The sequence below is a fragment of the Microcaecilia unicolor genome, chromosome 7, assembly GCF_901765095.1.
Source record: "Microcaecilia unicolor chromosome 7, aMicUni1.1, whole genome shotgun sequence".
NCBI classification, from domain to species: Eukaryota; Metazoa; Chordata; class Amphibia; order Gymnophiona; family Siphonopidae; genus Microcaecilia; species Microcaecilia unicolor.
In genome coordinates, this window is record NC_044037.1 from 10,365,182 (window position 1) to 10,388,038 (window position 22,857).

Consider the following 22,857-nt stretch of genomic DNA (forward strand, 5'->3'; position numbering starts at 1 on the left):
AAATACTACAGCGGCACCGGAGTCTGTTTGCTCCCACAGGGCAGAGGCTGGCTGCAACAACAAAGCAGCGCGAATGGGAGGCAGTACGGGACAGCCTGAATGCTGTGTTCCATGCTGGGAGAGACGTGGAGGATTGCAAGAGGAAGTGGCGGAAGCTGAGGAGGGATGTTCGGAGGAAGGCGGGGGCCAATCCCCCAGGCAATGACACTGCCAACCTCACGCCCATGGAGCTGATGGTGCACTCCCTCCTACCCCAGGAGGGCATCCATGGGATTGGCTCCCTGGACACCTCGGGCCAGGCTGAGGACTCAGGTAGGTGTTTCATTATGCAGTTGGGGTATCTGTTGTGCTGCAGTACACTTGTGTTATAGAAGTTGGGGTCAGGGGGAGGGAGGTGAGGAGTGGGGGGCAGGAGGAGGGAGGTGGGGGGGGAGTGTCTCTGGCTGTCCTTATGTATATTAACAGGCCACCTTTATGATGCTGTTGTGACCTGGTAACCCCTACTCACTAGCTCTCTACCCTTACTCCCTATCCGTACCGTTGTCATTGGGTTTCCTCTTACTTGTCCTGTGTGCCCATATTTATTGAATTGTAAGCTCTATTTGAGTAGTGGTAGTGGTCATGTGTGTTATAGGAGCAAGCAGACAGGGTGGGTGCTGTGTGTGTGTGTGAGCACCCCCAATATTGAGGAAAGATCATGTAGCTGTGCAGGGAGGAGTGTTGGTCACTGGGCTTAGCACCCCCAATACTACTTTCCAGTTGGCTCCTATGGGTGTGTGTAGGTTACTACTGTGGCAGAACTTTGGGGGCCGTCCTTCCCTACTACTCCCTCCTATTTTCCCATTAACAAACTGTGCCTAGTTCCTCCTGTGACCTCTGTGCTCTACTGAGTGTGGGCCACATGCATTCAACTGAAGGAGCCTGTAATGGGGGTCATAAAGCAGTTCTATGCAGTTTAGCAAGTCAGTAGTAACACAACACATGCTGCAATGTTGTTCAATGTAACAATTATACAACTAACAGCTTGTCCACAACGTTGTGAGTGGTGTCCTTCTCTTGGCTGCTCATCCACCACCTCTACCCAGCTGCCTGTGGGGCTCTCTCTTTCGCACCCGTGTCAATTCCATTCCTCCTCACCATCTCTTTGCTGGGTCATCAGGTTGGGGGACATGCCAATGTATATGAATGCTGAAAGACAAAAGTGGGTTATTTGCACCAACACTATTCCTCACTCTTGTGCTATACAGGTGATGACTCAGAGGAGGCTGGCCCTAGTGGCCTGCAAGGCCAACGCCCTACACCAGCAGTCCAGCCTCAACCTCCACAGCCTGCAGCACCAGCAGTCCAGCCTCCACCACCTACACCAGCTGTGCAGCCTCTGCGTCCACCACCACCTGCACCAGCTGTCCAGCCTCTGCCTCCACCACCACCTGCACCAGCTGTCCAGCCTCTGCCACCACCACCACCTGCACCAGCTGTCCAGCCTCTGCCACCACCACCACCACCTGCAGCACCAGCAGAGGCCGCACCTCCAGCACCGGAGGACTTTGGTGAGGAGGAGGGCCCAGCTCCCCGCCAGAGGCCATCCGGCCAAAGGAGGCAACTCCTGCGGCTGGCCACGGAACTACTCCGCCACAACGTGCGCTTGGAGGAGTACCGGCAGCAGAAACTCGAGCTGCAGCGCCAAGCACTGGAGGCACAGCAGCGAGCTCACCAGGAACTCCTCCAGGCGCAACGTGAAGGCCACCAGGAGGTGCTCCAGCAACTGAAACGGCTGGAGCAGAGCATCCAACACCTGCGCCTTCAGGGCACAGCACCTACTCCAGCCCCCGTGCTGCTGGAGCAGCCCCTGCCATCAACGTCCTCCTCCACTGACCACCACCAACCACCAGCTAAGAGGTGGGCGTTGCGATCATCGGCCTCCGCACCCACTCCTGCAGCACCCACCAAATCTGCTCCCATTCTGGGTCCTGTGGCCAGACCACTAGAACCAACAAGGTGGCCCGATTTCCACGGTGCAGCCGAAGCCGCAGGCTGCCGTGGGGATAGGGAGGAGGAGACTGGGAGCAGCAGCTCAGAAGAGGGTGAAGAGACTTCCCGTGCAGCACCAGCTGCAAAGGAAGGGCGTGGGAGGGGTAGGAGGGGACGGGGGAAGGGAAAGGGAAAATGATGGGACATGCTGTAGGGTGAGGGTTGGTGGGAGGGGGGTGGGTGTGGGAGGGGGGTGGTGGTGGTGGTGGTGGGGTTGAACACACACATGCACTTAATGAAAATAAATAAATGTTCACTTACTTTCACCTAAAACTTGTTTCAATGAGTCTTTGTCTTGCTCTTACGCCAAGCTGGTAGGCATTGAGCTCTGCTCTGTGGGCTGGGGGTGGAGGGGGCTCCTCTTCCAGCTCATCTGGGGCCTCTTCTGGTGGTGGCTGTGGCTCCTCTGGGAGAGGCTGTCCTCTGCGCTGGGCCAAATTGTGTAACATACAGCACGCCACAAAGATCTTGGCCACCTTTTCTGGACTGTAGAGCAGCTCTCCTCCAGACCGGTCCAGACAGCGGAAGCGGTTTTTCAATAAACCAAAGGTGCGCTCAATGATCCCCCGGGTGCTGCGATGTCTCCTGTTGTAGGTTTCTTCTGGCCCTGGTTGTGGGTGGATCAGGGGGGTCATGAGCCATGTCCTCTGCGGGTAGCCTCGGTCACCTTTGCAGAAAAGCAGAATGAGATAGATGAGTGTGTATCGCTTGGAGCAGGTACAGGGGGGGGCGGGGGGATTTGGATAGTGGGTTGTGGTGGAGGAAGCCAGGGCGGAGGGTTGCCCAGTGGAGGAGGTCTAGTATGGGTGGTACATGCATGTTGCACTTACCTAGTAGCCATCCACCAATGAACTCCCCTCGCTCGAACCTGCGGAAGATGCCCAAGTGCTGTAGGATGTACGCATCGTGGCTGGAGCCGGGGTACCTGGCACACACGTCTAATATCTCCCCCTGGGCATCACATACAACTTGCATGTTCATAGAATGAAATGCCTTCCTATTTCTGTAGGTGGCTTCGTGTGGCCGGGGGGGTCTGAGGGCTACGTGTGTGCAGTCTATCACACCGATGACCGAGGGGAATCTAGCAAGAGCATAGAAGGCGGCCATGTTGTTGTGCAGGGCCTGGGGGGTGGTGGGGAAGTGATGTAGTGTGAGGTGTGAGTGATAAAGGCATCCAGGAACTGGGTGAGACAGTGTGAAATAGAAGCCTGGGTGAGGCCTGTGTTAGCAGCTAATACGGATTGAAAACTGCCAGTGGCCAGGACAAAGAGAGCGGAAGTGATTTTGAGGTGGGCAGGGATGGGGTTATTCCTACGTGTCTGGGGCTGAAGGAGGGGTTTCAGCTGCTCACACAGCTGACGAATGGTGGCCCTATCAAACCTGAACCTTGTTAGACACTGCTGGTCAGTGAGTTGTAGGAAGGTGGTGCGGGGCCTAAACACTCGGGGCCGTGAATACCTCCTGCGGTGGGTGGCCTCTTCGTGTAGCATGCATGCCACAAGTGCATTAAGTGCATCCATATCCCCACCACCAGTGCAAGTATTAGGACTAGTAGTCAAACAGCAACACACACAGATCTGTCACTTCCAGCCACCACGCCCTCTGGCCACTCACTCGCCAAACAGTACAGGAACACAGAGACAAACGGAGGTCAGGGAATAGAGTATACACGTGGGAGGAGTGAATGGGGAGGGATAGGGGGAGGGGAAGGGGGCGATGGAGCAAAGGAGTAGGAGTAAGGAACGGTGAAAGGGTATGACACAAAAAGAGGCAGGGCACACAGACGACCGTCACAGGTACTGAACACGCTCGGCTTTCTCTCTGCAACCACCACTTCAGCTCTTCCACCAACAATATCGCCACTCTCCAACTACACACAATCGCTAATGGGTCTAAAGACGCTTTCCCCCTTGCTCTGGTCGCTTTTATTTCGGGTCCATCATATTACGCCCATCTTCCCGCTCAACCAGAGCCATTTCGCTATTCGTTATACGTTGTACCCGTCCACGTCGTATCACCGCCCCTAACATGCCCCCAACACGCCTCTTATTTGGACGTTTTTACGTGAACGTACGAGCGACATGGACGCACTGAAACATTGGTTTCCATTATATGGATTTACTCGTTTTTGTGAGATTAACGTCTATCTCCCGATTTAGGTCGTAATATAGGCGTTTTTGTCTTTCGATTATAAGCAGGCAAGTGTTCTCTCCCCCCTCCCCCCACTCCCTCCACCACCAAAAAAATATCTCAGCTGGTGGGAAAATGCTTCTTTCCACCTTGGCAGTCTGCAGCAGGCATGCGCTGAAAACTGAGCATGCGCAGGTGCTGGTATCATGGACAGTAGCGTTTTCATTACCATCAGGGGGAAGTTTTCAACTGGCGGTTCTTGGGATTCCCACCAGCTACCGCTAAATGTGTGCTACTGTTGGGTGGGCCTGAGCTCTAAGTGGGTGGGCCCTGGCCCACCCAGGCCCACCTGTGGCTACGCCACTGGTTTGTAGTGAACATAATATTATTAATTAATGAAATGATTTTGAATAATAAAGCGAACACTTTGATCATTGTTCAATACTATTGCAGTATCTTCAACCACCAAGAAACCCAAGACTGAAGTGATTAACACCCAAAGGCCTGGATCTATAGCAGGTAGGGTAGAGTAACTGACCTTAAATCAGAGATATTAAACATGAGTCACACACCAGACAGTCACTTAATGAAAGAACTGCAGATACAGCATCTAGAAGGGAAGTCACAGTTGTAGTGAATATGTTTGAAGCACAAACCCACTGTGGTGCGCCACGTGTTAAGTGAGATCAATTAGTTCAGGTCAATGGCTGGTATAAGTGGGCATGCCTAGGTGCATTGATCAACACATGCAGGCACCTGGTCAAAAGAAACCAGACAAAAAAGCTCCAAAGGGAAAAAAGGTTCCCGACATAAAAGTCCCTGACAAAATAGACTCCCGACAAAAGGGCCTGATGATATAGATTTATTTTTGAATGGTGCGAATTTGAAGGGTACAAAGAAGTGGAGAAGCCATAAATTACTGAGAAAGTCCACAGCTTGTCACTTGAAAGTCCTGGCACCTGCCTACGGCTTGACTTCACTATCCACACTTGGTATCTAGTGAGAACCATAAATCTGCTTGAAAACATAATCCAGCTTGATTAAGAGTCTATTTTGTCTTGGGTTGTTTTGTTGTGGGGTTTTTGGGGGGGAGGGTTTTTTTTGTCATGGTCTGTTTTGGTTTTAGTCTGTTTTGTTGGGGGTTTTTTGTCGGGGTTTTTTTGTATGGTCTATTATGTCGGGGTGCCACACATGCATGGCCTGCCCATGCTCTGCTCAAGTGAACACCCCCCCCCCCCTGCAGTTACAAGCTATAGCAATTAGGGGCCCTTTTACAAAGGTGTGTAATGGCCTACGTGAGTGCAACATGTGTCAAATCAGCATTACTGTCTGACTATCGCATGCACCTGGTGGTAATTCCAAATTTGGTACACACCGAAAACCTGCGATAGAAAATCATTTTCTATTTTCTACCGCGGGGGCGTTCCCGGCAGTAATCGGCAGTCGGCACATGCTGGATGGTTACCATATGGTTAATGCCTGAGTTCTTACCGCTAAGCCAATGGGTGGCGTAAATAGACGTGCGCTGGTTTTCATTTTGCTGCACGTCCATTTCTTGGCCCCCTCCAAAAAAAAACCAATACACGCGCCCACACTACCGTAGGCCACTTTTTGACTTGCCCTTGTATAAGGGCCCCTTAGGCAGTAACGTATAGATCAGCACCTAGTGCATACGTGCATCACTGTCCATTATTGGCGCCAATGACATGCGTGTGGTGCCCGTGTACAGAATTTTCCCAATAACCTGTAAAATCATTTCCTGCCCTGAAATCGTGCAGCCCATAATGAAAAAAGCACACAGATAAACAGTGAGCTGTAATCCCAGGCTAAGGTGGACATAGGAATGCAGGGATGCCTAGTTAGCATTTCTATGGATATGTAATACCATTCATAATATATAGTATTATTAATTAATGAAATGATTTTGAATAATAATGTGAACACTTTGATCATTGTTCAATACTATTGCAGTATCTTCAACCACCAAGAAACCCACGACTGAAGTGATTAACACCCAAAGGCCTGGATCTATAGCAGGTAGGGTAGAGTGACTGATCTTAAATCAGAGATATTAAGCTTGAGACATACAGGACAGTCACTTAATGATAGAACAGCAGGCACAACAACTAAAACGGGAGTCTAGTTATTGCGGACATAGTGAAGCTTGGTTTGGTGGTGAGGTCATGTGTGTTGGCCAAGATTACAGGGATGTAAAGGAGCATTTTCGATATGACGTCAAAATCCAAATTGGGACATTTCGCTGAAAAAAATGGTCTAACTCACAGCCATAATTAAACCAGATAAATGTCTAAATTTCTGGTTCGATTATGGCTTTGAGCTAGATATTTTCATGCTCAACACGTCCATCTGTAAATACCTTTTTCAAAAAACAAGTCTCAAAGAAAAATGTAGAAAAGTAAGCCATAGAGACGTCTGTCTGACAGCATTCCTAGTAAACTGGCCAAACAGACACCCCAGCAGTGCAGAGGGGCAGCCTAGTGGTCAGTGCAGTGGGCTTCACTTAAAGGGACCCAGGTACAAATCCCATCAAAACTCCTTCATATTGTATGGTGAGCCCTCCAGGAACAGAAAAAACCTACTGTACCTAAAGAAATGCACTCAATCTGCAGCCCCTCCTTACCTCTCTACCCTCATCTCCCCTTACGCTCCTACCCATAACCTCCGCTCACAGGACAAATCCCTCCTCTCAGTACCCTTCTCCACCACCGCCAACTCCAGACTCCGCCCTTTCTGCCTCGCCTCACCCTATGCTTGGAATAAACTCCCTGAGCCCATACGCCAAGTCCCCTCCCTGCCCATCTTCAAATCCTTGCTCAAAGCCCACCTCTTCAATGTCGCTTTCGGCACCTAACCATTGTACCTCTATCCAGGAAATCTAGACTGCCTCAATCTTGATTGACTGCACTTTTTTGTGCTTTAGATTGTAGGCTCCTTTGAGCAGGGACTGTCCTCTGTGTAAAATTGTACAGCGCTGCATAACCCTGGTAGTGCTTTATAAATGTTAAGTAGTAGTAGTAGAAATTAGGTCTTACCTATTAATTTTCATTCCTTGAGTCCCCCCCCCCCCCCAAAAAAAAAAAATCAGTACAGAACCCTTCCAATCAGTAATGTTTTTCTTCTTTCTGGATGGCGAGAGCAGAGAAGTTAGTGAATGCAGAGTTCTGAGAGGATTTTTTTGTTCCCCCTGTTCAAATTTTGGATCTGGGAAGTGTTGTTTACTGTTAACAAGTTTGTAATTTGCTGGAATGTTTGCTTACCTCTGGGTTTTAGGGGATAGTTTATTTATTTTACTGTGCTTATATCCCACAATTTCCCACCTCTGGCAGGCTCAATGTGGCTTACAACAATTAAATAACAAACAGACAGGGTACAATAAACGGAAAGGGGTAAGCAGGACAGTAAGTTAGAGAAAAATAGATGGGTCAGTCCAGGATAGCAGCGTCAGTCCATACTGGTGGCTTCCTGAGATTAACGAGACCGAACAGGATCTTTGGGGTAGGCTTGCTCAAAGAAGCAGGTCTTAAGCAATTTCCTAAAAGCCAGGTAATCCGGAACCGTTCTCACTGATTTTGGCAGGGTATTCCACAAGTGAGTGCTGACGTAGGTAAAGGTGGAAGCATACATGGTCTTATACTTCAGCCTAGAACACGTAGGGTAATGGAGGGTTAGGTATGAACGGGCAGTCCTGAGTGAGTTTCTAGGAGGGAGGTGGACAAGGGCGTCCATGTACGCTGGGGCTGCTCCATAAAGTATCTTGTGGACTAGGGTACAGATTTTACAATGTATACACTCTTGCACAGGAAGCCAATGTAATTTCTCACGGAGTGGACTGGAACTGGTGAACTTGGAGACACCATAGGTGAGTCGTGCTGCTGTGTTGTGGACGGTTTGTAGCTTCTTTAAGAGTACGCCGGTGCACCCCGTGTAGATGCCATTGCAGTAATCTAGTCGGCTCAAGACTAAGGATCTGACTAGATGGCAGAAAACTTCTCTGGGGAAATACAGTTTCACTCGCCTTAGCTTCCAGAGAGAGGAGTTTACTTTGTCCATTTTGCTTTGACAACAGTAGTAATACAGGATGGTTCAGGACAATTGAGATAGACATGAGGGAAGCCACTGCTTCCCCCGGGATTGATAGCATGGAATGTTGCTACTAATTGGATTTCTGCCAGGTACTTGTGACCTGGATTGGCCACTGTTGGAAGCAGGATACTGGGCTAGATGGACCATTGGTTTGACCCAGTATGGCTACTCTTATGTTCTTATGTCCACCATTACAATAGCCCTCAGGCTTGCAGGTCACTTATATATTTAGGTACAGGAGGTATTTCTATGTTCCAGGAGGGCTCACATATTTGTACTGCACTGACCACTAGGCTACTCCATCCACTTGCTTACTGCTTTCTTAGGAATGGCCATAATATCTGGAGCTATCATAGAGCCTGCTATCTACTGTCACTGTCCCATCTTTGGAGGGATGGAAGGGGTTTATTGACCACTGGGAGATTAAGGGGGGGGGGGGGTCCAGTGGCAGCATATCCAGACAAATATATTTGGGGTTGCAACAGGGGAGCAAACTAAGTATGGAGGGGGGGCAAACCAAAGCAACATTTCTACACATCATGCCCTCCACATCACACACCCCTCCTCTCTCCACCCCTATTTTTAAATTAGCAAAATAGGACACCATGGCCTTCTATGCATAAAGAAACCCTCTCCCTCCAGCTAGTTTCAGCTACCAGGCAAAACCACCATTATAATTGATAGCGTCATTCAATAAATTATTTTGTGTGGTGTGAAGTCTGGCTTCTCTATAGGACTGGACAGAATCTCAATATATCATAGTAACATAGTAAGTGATGGCAGATAAAGACTTGCAAACTCCATGTGCCCCAACAATGGTGCTATTCCTCTTACAACACGTTACACCAAAAAATTATTCAGATTGCGATTATCACCTCAGGAACAGCAGATGCTCCTTCCATTGCCATTCAGATGGGATTTTGTTTGTTTGGTAACTCTACAGGATGTGGAGACCATTAGTATTGAGCATTTTAATTTTGGGTACCAAGGGCCTGCTTTCAAATAGTACATAAGTAATGCCATACTGGGAAAAGACCAAAGGTCCATCGAGCCCAGCATCCTGTCCCTGACAGCGGCCAATCCAGGTCAAGGGCACCTGGCAAGCTACCCAAGTAATGCCATACTGGGAAAAGACCAAAGGTCCATCGAGCCCAGCATCCTGTCCCTGACAGCGGCCAATCCAGGTCAAGGGCACCTGGCAAGCTACCCAAGTAATGCCATACTGGGAAAAGACCAAGTAATGCCATACTGGGAAAAGACCAAAGGTCCACCGAGCCCAGCATCCTGTCCCTGACAGAGGCCAATCCAGGTCAAGGGCACCTGGCAAGCTACCCAAACGTACAAACATTTTATAATAACGCCAGACACTTTTCAAAATAACACGAAACCCTGCAGAGACATGTTCAAGACCTACATAGCAAACCTACCAAACCATAAGAGCCCTAAACCACCTATGAAATAACAGTGCTATAAATATTACACTGGGTCCTAGAGCACCAATATACCTACTACTGGGAAACTAGAACAAGCTGGACTGTTACAACTTCCTACACAGACACCACATGATAGCAGAACCCTTCTCTTCAGTTGCACATGCAGAACACAGATGGATCCACACCATAGGGGACCACAAAGAAACAGGGACAAAAACTGAAACAAAGAAATCCCCTCTGCCCAAGAAAGCCAGATTCTATAGGCAAGGCAATACTGGTAAAAGAGAAACAAATGTATTTTGTCCTGTACTCTGCTAAATAGAAAAACAGAAAAGTTGTACGTTTCCCAATGTGGCACATCCCAATCCTTTAAAAGTATTAAATATTATTTTGGGGGTTTTTTACTGTTGTTGTCTGAGGTTTTTATTTTTCTGATTGGGCTAATCCCAGTCTTTTCCACTTTCCTTGTGTCAGTCTTCTCCCAAATTATTTTCCAGGTTTGCCTTTCCATTTCTTATAACCTCTTGTCTTATTTTCATTCTCTAAATCTTTCTGTCACTGAATTCTCTTTTCATGTTTTCTTTCCAGTTTTCTCTTCCCTGCGTTTATATCTGCCCATTTGATTTTACCTTCTTTCTCCCTTTTTCTCACCCTCTTTTTAGTCTCCTCCTCTTTAGCTCTCATCTACCTACCAGCTTTTCCCATCTCCCTTTCATCCCCTTTCCAGTATTCCCATTACCTCCTCTGTCTCTCTCCTTCCCTAGTTTCCTATCCCCCTCCTCATCTTTCACCCATTCCTTAGTCCTCCATTTCCATCCTCTGTACTCACCCTCTCAACCCTCACCTACCCTCCACTGCCTCTCATCCCCTCACTAGTCTCTTTCCTTCCCTTGCCTCCAGGCTATTCTTCTATCTCTTACCCTCTACCCCATCTCCCATTGCCTCTGTTTCACCATTATTTTAATCCCATTTCCAATTGCCTGCTTGATTTTTAAGATTTTTACACAACAGGTTTCAGAGATACTGGCAACGAGACTTCAAGTATACCAGCCAAATCGCTGATTGAGATCAGCATCTCAGAATCTACTTGATATTCCATCTCATCATGTAATATGTTCAGATGATAGAAGTAAGATTTTTTTATGTTGCTGGTCCAGCTTATTGAAACAAGTTGCCTCTTCGAATTAGAAATATTATTGACTTTAACGAGTTTAAAAGAGAGCTCAAGACTTTGCTGTCCAATCATGCCTATAGTTGGGGCAATGAATGATGATTAGAATCTGCTCTGGGATTTTGATTTTTAAGTTATTCTGTTTTGTCTTTTTTGATAATGTCAAATTTTTTTTGTACATTGTGTATGTAATTTGTAATCCGCTGTGAACTACGGATCAAGCAGAATAAAAGTTTTAAATAAATCAACTCCAACTTCTTCAGAACACAGTGGCAAAATTAATTTATAGGTGTAAAACGTTTGATCGGATATCTCCTTTACTGTGTAAACTACGCTGGTTGCCTGTTGAAGGTAGGGTAGAGGTTAAGGTGGTGTGTTGGGTGTATAAAATTATTATAGGAAATTGTTCATTATCTTTTACTGAATAATTAATTTTCCCCTCTAAGAGGCTTAGTTCTCGTTTGAATTCTTTACTTAAACTGGGATTTCCATCGGATAAGAATATTAAACTGAAACGACTTCATGTAAGCTCTTTTCGTTATCTGTCCAGCAAGATTTGGAATATGGTACCTTTGCAAACTAGATTCTTGTCTAATTATTTTCAAATTCATAAGGATTTAAAGACCTTTCTTTCTAGTAAATTTTATGATTTTAGTTAGTGAATTTTAACTTTGATCTATAATCTTTTCCTATGGTGAATTAGCTGCCTTGGTATCTGCTTTATACTACCCGCTTTGATTCCTGAGTAGTTATAAGCAGGATATAAGCACCAGAATAGAATAGAATAGAATAAATACATTTCCACTCTTATTCAAACTCTTCAGAGACCCATCCTCTTCATCTCATATCCTTTCCCAATTCTTCCATCCCTTTTCAATACCTTTCATCCTCTCTCCTGTCTTCCCGGTAATGCACAGCTCAACTTTTCCCCACATTTCTTCCCCTCTCTCTTACCCCTTATTTCACTCATTTTCCCAACACATCAACACACTCCCACTCATACCTACCAGTCTTGCGAGGCCCGCTGCGCGGCTTGAACTCTCTGTAGCCATTTTGAATCGGCTCCAGAATGGGAGGCAGCAAGACAGTCTGTAGCCGCTCTGAGCAGGAAAGAGGGGGCTCTTTCCTACCCCAAAGAGGTCACTAGACCACCAGGGTAGTACAGTAAGGTAAGGGGAGGGGAAGGTAGGATACACCTAGGCTCACCCGCCTGCCAGCCTGCCCATTTGTCCGCAAATCTGGACAAACAGGCAGGCTGGCAAAACCTGCCCAGTTGCACGGCCATGTCCTCAAAAAGAGGATATGTCCGGGTAAAACCAGACATATGGTAACCGTACCCAACCCCAACCCCAACCCTGTGATCAGACATTTGCCTGGCCACCCGCGAGTTCAGCATCTTTATTTTCCCTGCTCCCCAGCATGGTGCAGCGCAGCCGGCACCTCCTCTCTATTCCTTTCCTCCCCATCTCCTGGTGGTCTTCCAATTATTTGGTGCATTGCCAGCAGTGTCAGCTATTCAAGCAGACTACCGCTAGTTGACTGGAGAACTGTTCTGTGTGCTGTGTCCTGCCTACGCAGGAACAGGAAGTTGCATCAGGGTACACAGGATGCAGCACTGAGAACACCTCTGGAGCTGGCCGGCAGTGACTTGCCTGAATGATTGACACTGCCGGCAACGCATCAAAAGTTGGAGGACTGCCGGGGGGGGGGGGGGGGAGAGAAAGGTGGAGGAAGAGACTTGAGAGGAGGTCCCGAGGAAGAGGGAAGAATACCGGGCCTCGGTGGGGGTGGGGGGGGGGGGGTAGAAGATGCCAGATAAAATTTGGTGGCAAAGGGGTGGCAAGCCATTTTGTTGGCCACCCCATGCCACCCTGTAGTGATGCCTATGTGGGAGGGGGTCAGCTGGTCAGATAGGACACCCTTTTTTTTTTTTACTTAATTTTGACTGAAACAGGTCTAGATAAAAATGTGTACTTCTTTTCTGCCCTGGACTTTGTTTTCTGTTTCATTATTGCTGAAAAACATCCAGATTTTAAGCCCATCCTAGTCTTGCCCAAAACACACTTCCAACACACCTCCTCGCGATTTAGAGGAACCGCGGAGTAAATCATCCCAATTTCTAAGATTCAAAAATAGTGACTTAGATGTTTTGTGAGAAAAACTTCTATCTGCCTCTTGACATTTCTCTCTTTTGAAAATGAGCGCCTTGGTGACAGAGTAGGGCTAGAACTCACAGAATCCCCAAAATCTCTTTTCTTATTTCCCTGTGTTCTAACCAGTATTTCATTTATGTAACTGAAGACCGTCTATACCTTACTTCTGATTCTAATTCCTGCAGTTTATGCAGGTGAGCCTGTCTTGACCATTAGAGAAGAGATTACGGGTCAATGGAGAGAGTCTGTCATCATTCCATGTAGCTACATGCCCTCCACTGAGTACGTAGAAGAAGTCGTTATTTGGTCTTTGGGTGGAAGAACAATCCTACGACTGGAAGACTCTGTGGAGCATGTCTACTTAACTAGGAACAGAGGGAGGCTCAGCCTCTCCAGAAGCCATCCAGGTGTGGTCTCACTCAGAATCAACAACCTGCAAATGGATGACAAAGGCCAGTACAACTGTGAGGTGATATGGAGGTCAAGAAAAACCAATGGCAAGATTCAGAAAGATGCAACGATTAAACTAAATATCGTTAAAGGTCAGCACATTTATTACTTCTCCCTCCTCTGAAGCTAATCTGTCATGTGCGCATGAATTGAAGTACTGGTTCACATCCCAATAAATTATAGAGACAGTGTAAATTGTGCAAGGAAGGACATTGATTACATGCCATTTATCGGCTGCTATTTTACGTACAAGATCCAGTCAAAGCAGCTTACATGACAGATTGCAAAAGCCTAATCAAAATATTTAAAGCTGCCTGTCTGATTTTTCAATGTGCCAAAGTTGATAACCCTGAGTTTTTGGATTGAAGGCATAAATCCCTAGATGTGTAGCGTTTCAAGGTCTTCACAATCTGTTTATTTATAGGCACATGCCTTTTATTTTCTAACACAACACAAAACACAGTCAAAAACTCTGGTTTGGTAGAAACATAAAACCAAAAAAAGCCCTCTGAATTTCAGTTGTTTTGTTTTGGAAATGAAAAAAACCTTGAACATCAAAATTGGAAACCCATCCCAGGCCCTCCCCTATGGCAGCTAATGTCCTCCTACAGATCCCACTTACCCATCTTTTGGGGCATCATAATCCAAGTGAAACAAGAGAGATCTCCAGTCGCTCATGTCCATTGTGAAAATGCTGATGAGCAGCTTCGGTGTAAGGACCTCATAATCCCAGCTGAAGGGTTTGACGACCCATTAGTTGGTCAAAATCCACACTCTGAATAGCTCAGACAATGCAAGAGCAGCCCGCGCAAGTCTGGAAGAAAGGATAACATCTACACAAAAAGAAAATGATTACTTAGACACTTGGTGTTTGGTCTTTGTTCTACATTCATTGTGTGTAGATATTGTTTATCAGTTTTGTGGATTATTCTCTTTTCGGATTGTAAATTGTCTTGTATGGAATAAAGCACAGGCACAGTCCATAGCAAACAGTAGGGGTGAGAGAATCCCCTAAACACAGCCTGGCGTGCAGAACAGTCCGGGCAGACAGGAGAATCCTCTCCCCAAAGTCATGAACAAAAGACAGTCGGTAAGGGATCCGCTCTCCACATTGTGGAATGAGGGGATCTTCTCCCCAAGGTCCAGAACAGAGGAAAGACAACTCAGGTGAGGATGACGTCTCTCTACAGCCCGGAATGATGGGCATAAAGAGAACATTTCTATAAAGGGCACCTCATTGCAGTCTATTAGGCACCTACTTTTCCTTTATAGCAGAGCTTCCCAAATGGGGTCATGAAACCTGTGTTTGAGGTCGTGTCCTGAGCAGGTGCCTCACAGGACATCATTGTCTAGGGTCATGGAGGCAGAAAGATTGGCGAGCAATGTCAGGTATACACACTCATGCAGTTAAGTGCGAGGACTTACGCCAGCTGTAGAGGTGGTGTAAATGTTTGCACCTAGATTACGGAATAACACATTGGGCCAGGTTCTATATAAGGTGCGTAAAAACATCCACGTGGTAAACTCTTCCGGCTAAGCATATAAGATATGTAGCACCTAGAGTTAGGTGCGGTATATAGAACAACCTTAGTTGATATCCCAGTGCCTAAAACTATCCGCCTCTATTTACACCAATGAAAATGTGGCGTAAATCCCAGTGCATAGATTTACGTCCACTGGGCCATGTTCTATAACTACATGCATAAATTTGGGAATGCCCACAAAATGCCCATGACCACGCCCTTTTTGAACTTCGCACATTCAAATTTAGGTGCAGTTCATTGCAGAATATGCTTAGCGAGTTATAGGCGTAAATTTTAATTGTAATTAGCGCTCATTATTACTTGTTGGGTGCTGTTATTGACGTTGATTAGCTTGTTAAGCCAATTAAGTTACATGCGTTGTTAGGGAAAATGCTTAGATTTCAAGGTGGAACATTAGGCGCGCTATATAGGATCCGGCGGATAATTTGTAGCATACCATAACCTATGTGTATAAGAAAGTCCTTAAATCAAACAAGTGAATACTATGAAACTTGGAAAACCAAAATAATTTCAAATGACCTAAACGGCTATTGTATAATTTTTTTATCCAATAGCCGTATAGGTCATTTGAAATGATTTTGGTTTTCTACTTTTCATAGTATTCATTTGTTTGATTTAAGGTTGCACTTATTAATATTCCAGTGAATTAGATCCTGCGGTTCGACTTTTGTATAAGAGAATTCTGCCAACGTTCACCTCTGTATACTTCTACCTGGATAATATGGTTCTCAAACATGTCCTGAGGGACCAGCAGCTAGTTGTATTTTCAGGGTATCCCTAATGAATATGCATCTTTTACATCAAATGGGTAAATAAATTGCAATACCGTTGTAATCCTATTAACTGTAATATATTACCGCAACTATGAATTATCCAAACATTTTATTATACACTTCACAACTTGTACTAAAATAGTATGAAAATATAAGATTGTATGCTTACAGTAATGCTGTATACAAAACCTAAACACCTTCAACCACTACCCTTTATATCACCCCAACTATACTACCTGCAACCCTGCTGTATAACAAGATCAATATATCCAATCAAGTCATAGTAACATAGTAAATGTCGGCAGAAAAAGACCTGCATGGTCCATCCAGTCTGCCCAACAAGATAAACTCATATGTGCTACTTTTTGTGTATACTCTACTTTGATTTGTACCTGTCCTCTTCAGGGCACAGACCGTATAAGTCTGCCCAGCACTATCCCCGCCTTCCAACCACCAGCCCCGCCTCCCACCACCGGCTCTGGCACAGACCGTATAAGTCTGCCCAGCACTATCCCCGCCTCCCAACCACCAGTCCCGTCTCCCACCACCGGCTCTGGCACAGACCGTATAATTCTGCCCAGCACTATCCCTGCCTCCCACCACCGGCTCTGGCACAGACCGTATAAGTCTGCCCAGCACTATCCCTGCCTCCCGCCACTGGCTCTGCCACCCAATCTCAGCTATGCTCCTTAGGATCCATTCCTTCTGAACAGGATTCCTTTATGTTTATCCCATGCGTGTTTGAATTCTGTTACCGTTTTCATTTCCACCACCTCCCGTGGGAGGGCATTCCAAGCATCCACTACTCTCTCCGTGAAAAAATACTCTACAAGATGTGATGTGATGTCCTTATCTCGACAGTCCTCCAATGATGTGTTCAATGAGAAGTCAACCTTGATCCGCACCACAATAATGTGGTACAAGCAGCCACAAATCCGAAACGCGCTCCATAAACAATATATTCTTCAATCGAACCACCCTCCAGAGATATAGCAATCCCGAAAATCTTGTATGCAGTAGGGCGCCAGCGCTATATTATTCCATAAAGCCATCATCTTCATCGGAGGACTATTGAGATAAGGACATCACATCTTGTAGAGACTTGATTGGACCTATTGATCTTGTTATACAGCAGGGTTGCAGGTAGTATAGTTGGGGTGATATAAAAGGTAGTGGTTAAAGGTTTTTAGGTTTTGTATACTACCAACTGTAAAATCCCAAGGGAGAGACAAACAACACAAAAACTCAAAAACAGTTAATCTCAATACATGGGAAGTAGTATAAGGAAATCCAGAAAGAGCTACACATGCCTGTGACAATAAGGAGAACGTGATTGAAAAAGGGACAAAAGGAGAATTCAGTATAGGCTGCTCCCACAGCTGAGCTTAATTTTCAGTGAGTTTAGCCGTTAAGAACGGCTCACTTACAATCTCTACACATCATTTGTACTCCTTGATTTGTAACCCATTAATTTTATTTCTTTTTTATATATAAAACGAATTAAGTCCAAACAAGAGTGCGCAAACTTCAATGGAAATCCTTATACACCCTCCCCAATACCGTTGACTGAAAAAACTAATCAAAACCAATCAAAAAAATATGTCCATACAAAACCACCAGAATGTTGAGAAGCAGAAAGGAGCAAACTTATCTTAACTTGTATTTCCTCACTTTTTCACTTAGCTGCTAAACTCAATGAAAATTAAGCTCGGCTGTGGGAGCAGCCTATACAGAATTCTCCTTTTGTCCCTTTTTCAGTCAAGCTCTCCATATTGTCACAGGAGTGTGTAACTCTCTGGATTTCCCTATACTTATTGACTTATTGACTTATTGACAGTTATGAAGTGTGTAATAAAATGTGTGGATAATTCATAGTTGTGGTAATTTATTACAGTTAATGAGTATGCATGAGAGAGATTTACAAGCCTGTTATCTCTAGTATATGCAAATCACTCCATGCATATTCATTAGAGATATCCTGAAAACCTGACTGGCTGGTGGTCCTCCAAGACAGGTTTGAGAACCACTGAAGTAAGATTTGTGTGTATTTACAGAGTAGTGCATTACTGGATCTTTGGGAGGCTGGGAGGGGGATATCGGTGCTAAAACAAACAAACAAAAAGTTATGCAGGCCCAGCTGAATATTGCTGGAACCTGAATAAGCTCTGGAGATCTTGCCCCCTTCTGTTAGCCCCAGATATTCAGTGCTGATACTTGTATATTGCCCGGCACTGAATACTGGGGGCTAATCTAGCTGGCGGCAATCGGCGTTTAAAAAAAAACTCTGACCATCACCGGCTGAATATTGGCCGGAGTATCTTTTAGGTGTTTCTGGATCACTAAATAATCATCTATCTCACTCAAACTCCAGATGTCTGGAGCCACTATATACACTTCTAAACCGATGTAATAGAGGAGCGACGTAGGCACTTATAGATGGATGATTGCAAGGGCCCAGATGTCTGATACTGTGAAACCTTTTCAGGTAACTGGGGCCTGTATTCTCTTAAGACTTTAAACATAGAACGTTCTTGAACTGAACTCTTAAATTTATTTATTTATTTATTTGTTACATTTGTATCCCACATTTTCCCACCTATTTGCAGGCTCAATGTGGCTTACATAATACCATAGGCGTACGCCAAGCCGGTAAAGAGCAAATACAAAGTGGTATTATGGTAGAATAAGATACTTGTGTTAAGGACATATTTGGGAATCGCAGCGAGGAGGAGTTGCGTTGAGTCCAATTCTAGCTTTAGTTAGTTCCACTAGCAACCACTGTAAACTCACTAACGACGGGGTCTTCGTTTCCCAACATCTGCCTATGATATTATCAACTTTACCACCGAGTTCTGCAGCACTTGTAACCGTTTCACAATTTTCTTAGGGAACTCCTACATAAATGCCGTTACAGTAATCTATATGGGCAGAACCACTGATATAAAACAATCTAAACACCTCACCGATTGCAACTGCCTGGGGGGGGGGGGGGGGGGGCATTTTTAATCTTCAAGTTTTTTTGTTTCCAAACCAAAAAAAAGAAAACTCTTACATTTGAAGGGCCTTTTGTTGTTGTTGTTTAATTTTCTAATGAAACTAAACGACAGTTTTTCATTTCATTTGAAAATGAATCTAAAGAATGTCCTCCTTACCATTTCACTCACTAGAAAACAAATGAATGGAAAAGGATGGGCAAAAGATGGCTCCCATCTACCATTTTCCATAGGTTGCCTCTACTAAATTAAACCCCTTATGGAAGGGTCACAGTGACTATGCCAAAGGGGAGCAAAGGGATGTGATACCTTCTCAGTTATACCTGGACAATGTGAAGCAAAGATCAGGTGAAGGTGCAACTCATTTTCCAAGGAGAGCACCAAATGAGGGGCAGAACCAGGACTTGAACTTAGGTAATCCCAGCAGTTCATTTTGTCCTGCGTTCTAACCATGCCATCCCTCTTCCTGCTCTAACAGTGGAAATCGTATTGTAAACAGACTGTATCTCACCCCCCCGATCCTGACTCATGTTCTTCCAGGTGAACCTAGCCTGGTTATGAAAGAAGAGATTAATGGTCACTGGAGAAGCTCTGTTGTCATTCCATGTACCTACACACCTTGCCCCGATTATGTAGAAGAGGTCGTTATTTGGTCTTTTGGTGGAAGAACAATCCTACGACTGGAAGACTCTGTGGAGCATGTCTACTTGACTAAGAATAGAGGGAGGCTCAGCCTCTCCAGAAGCCATCCAGGTGACATCTCACTCAGAATCAACAACCTGCAAATGGACGACAAGGGTCAGTACAACTGTGAGGTCATGTGGAGGTCAAGAAGCACCAATGGCAAGATTCAGAAGGATGTAACTACTACATTAAAGATTATTAGAGGTCAGCACACCTATCATTATTGCTTCCTCTTCTATAGGGGTGAGAGAGATCTATTCTGATTGAAAATGGATAAAAAACACTAATCTCATCTGCTTCTTGCTAAATAAGAGTGTGTTCAGAAAAGGTCAGTCTCAGGAGGTCTTTGTTGAATGAGTTTAGTTCTCTTCTGGCTGTGTCTGCCTATATGCCCCATGCAGAATCAAGCGGTGTAGACTAGACTAAGCTGCAGGCCAGAGAGTCATCACATGCCAGACAAATTGCAGAATAGTTCTCTACACTTCAGTTACACTTTGTAGGTGACCACCCTGGTTTTCACAAACTAAGAAGGCTGGTGTATGGATTCAGCATCAAGGAAAATGTGATGCAGTTGCTGTCAACAAATTATAGGCGAAAACTTACTGCTGGACCAATGCAATAATTCACCCTCCTCCTGGAGGTGGTCCTTGGGTTTGATTACTGTCTGCAAACACACTGCCTCTCGTACAGTTCCCCACCTCATCCCTACCCTTTCGCTTTACGACTCTTTACAGCTTTCAGAACAAACTCCACAATACAGCTATTATAATACAGTATCCTATTTAATAAAACGCACCTCCAACATTCTGAAGCCGAGAAAGTGAAGCCTTCAAGCCTTGAAGCATTCCTGCAACGTTGCGGAACTACGTGTCGTCAATTGAGGAGATGAAGCCTTACAGAGCGCACGAATGCTTCAAGGCTTGAAGGCTTTACTTTCTCACACACACACACTCACTCTCTGTCTCTCACATACACTCTCTCTCACACACTCTCTCTCTCACACACAGACTCACACACACACTCTGTCTCTCACACACACACTCTCTCTCTGACACAAACACACACATTCACACACACTCTGTCTGTCTGTCTGTCTCTCTCTCACTCATTCTCTCTCACATACACACTCCATCTCTCACCCACACTCTCTCTCAAACATACACACTCAGAGGAAAGGGGGGCATGGAACACGCTGGGGAGGAGAGGGAGGGGGACATGGAACTTGGAGGGAAGGGGGGCAAGAACTCAGAAGGGAGGAGAGAGAGGGAGGGAGGAGAGGAGGGAGAGGCGAAGGAGGGAGGGAGGGGGCCTGCACCTCGTACGGAAGGGGGGCCTGGAACTCGGAGCCCCCCCCCCACACACACACTCACTCTCTGTCTCTCACATACACTCTCTCTCTCTCTCTCTCTCTCACTCACACACACACACTTTCTCTCTCACACACACACTTTCTCTCTCTCTCTCAACCATACACTCTTCGAGGAAAACCTTGCTAGCGCCCGTTTCATTTGTGTCAGAAACGGGCCTGTTTTACTAGTATTGTATATTTAGCCGCATTATCTGTAATTCATTCTGCGTGGAAGAGCTCTCGAAAGCTGTCCAATAAGAAACTTCTTACCTACAACTTCTAAGCATCAAGAACAACATGACTTTGTACAACATTTTCCAAAAGAGACTTTGCTGTCAGGTTGCCTATCAAATAAAGTCAGCTCCTGACAGGTTCCAATGCCTTGTGACCATACAGGAGCTGACTGGGCAAACAGGAAGTGATTCTTTAGCAGTAAACTGATGGAAATAAAGCCGAATAGCTTCATATAAGTAAAGCATAAGTGACTTTTTGTACCAAAGGCTGCTTTAACCAGTCACCTTCTTCTGCTTTGTTCCAGCTTCTTGGGCGGTGGCTACTCTTGGCATCCCACTCTACCTTCTCATCTTGATATGTGTGCTCTGCACTGCCGTGGTCGCTACTGTGGTTATCGTCATCCTGATCACCAAGAGAAGAAAAAAACTCAGTAAGTAATCTTTAGTGACTGAGCTCTGCGCAAATAAAGCATCATCTGGCTGGGAAAACACTGGTAGAAAAGGTGTCTGGCCTGGTGAGTTTTGCTTTGACGTTTTTAGCTGGAATCAGGGCTTTTTTTGAGGGGGTACTGAGTACCAGCACCTTTTCCATTGTCTGCTAAAATTGACCCATGGTCCCCAAGTTTTAATGAAAGTGCTCAGGCTCTACACATCAATTCTGCCTTGTCATAGATTCTGTGACTGGTTGCAGGGGGACTGGTTATTGTGGGGTGGGTCCCTCAGTGATCACCTCACCCCTTAAGGGTGGCCTGGCATTTGAGTACAGGCACCTTTTTCGGGAGAAAAAAATGCACTGGCTGGAATACTTGCTGTTCCCAGTTCTCTTGAGGATTGCAAAACAAGGACCTCAATTAACCCAGGAATCTAAAAAGAAGCCTCTTCTCGTTTTCCTGTTGTGTTGACAGGACTCCTAGTCCCAGAGGCCCTATCGGCCAGCTTCTTATTCCATGGCTGTAAGCAGGATCGTTACGCTCTCACTCCTGCCCACGCTGGCTGCAGCCTGAAAATGGCTGCCGTGAACTCTTTCTGCAGTCTCGTGGTACTTACAGTAGTTGGATAAGTACCGGTGGCCATTTTATACATGGCTATTGAGCACTAATATCTGGTTACAGCCTGGTACTGAATGCTACTACTTGACATTTCTAAAGCGCTACTAGGGTTACGCAGCGCTGTACAATTTAACATAGAAGGACAGTCCCTGCTCAAAGAGCTTACAATCTAAAGGACAAGTGTACAGTCAGTCAAGTAGGGGCAGTCAGATTGGCTCAGATTGGATGAATACCTGGGTATAAGAAACTGTGGCATCTGGCATTTAAAAAAAGCATTGACCGCCTCAGGCTGAATATTCCACCCCCCCCCCCCCCCCCCCCATAGTTTACATATGTGGCTTTTCGACACTGAAAAAAAACAGGTATGGCCTGAGTCATCTGGACCACATGTATAACTTTTTTTTGCGCCCTGCAAACTCTCTTCCCCTTCTGTGTGAGCATTACCTACCTTCTAAAGAAGTTTATTCAAGATTTGTTTCTAACTGTTTCTAGTCCTAACTTCTCTCTTTGCTGTATCTTCAGTTCCGAGAGCTCCCTTGGTGGCTATTTAGACCTTGAACACTGTCTGCACACAGACCCTCTAAATATAACTCAGTAACCAAACACACGTAAATGACCAAGAAACTACGTGGGAGCTCTCGGAACTGAAGATACAGCAAACAGATAAGATAGGACTAGAAACAGTTAGAAACAAATCTTGAATAAACTTCTTTAGAAGGTAGGTAATGCTCACACGGAAGGGGAAGAGAGTTTGCAGGGCG

General features: G+C 45.7%; 1 protein-coding gene across 10 annotated transcripts in view; it reads left to right on the plus strand.

The window, feature by feature from the left end:
- VSIG4 (V-set and immunoglobulin domain containing 4) overlaps nucleotides 1-22,857 on the plus strand; it is a 69,271-nt gene that overhangs the window by 39,326 nt on the left and 7,088 nt on the right. For 2 of the 10 annotated variants that reach the window (XM_030210405.1, XM_030210402.1), the window contains 5 exons: nucleotides 4,615-4,680; nucleotides 6,133-6,198; nucleotides 13,208-13,564; nucleotides 19,323-19,670; nucleotides 21,353-21,478. In XM_030210405.1, coding sequence (XP_030066265.1) covers nucleotides 4,615-4,680; nucleotides 6,133-6,198; nucleotides 13,208-13,564; nucleotides 19,323-19,670; nucleotides 21,353-21,478 — 963 coding nt within the window. The remainder of the gene's footprint in view (nucleotides 1-4,614; nucleotides 4,681-6,132; nucleotides 6,199-13,207; nucleotides 13,565-19,322; nucleotides 19,671-21,352; nucleotides 21,479-22,857) is intronic. The other 8 variants (XM_030210403.1, XM_030210408.1, XM_030210406.1 and 5 more) reach the window with 8 other exon arrangements.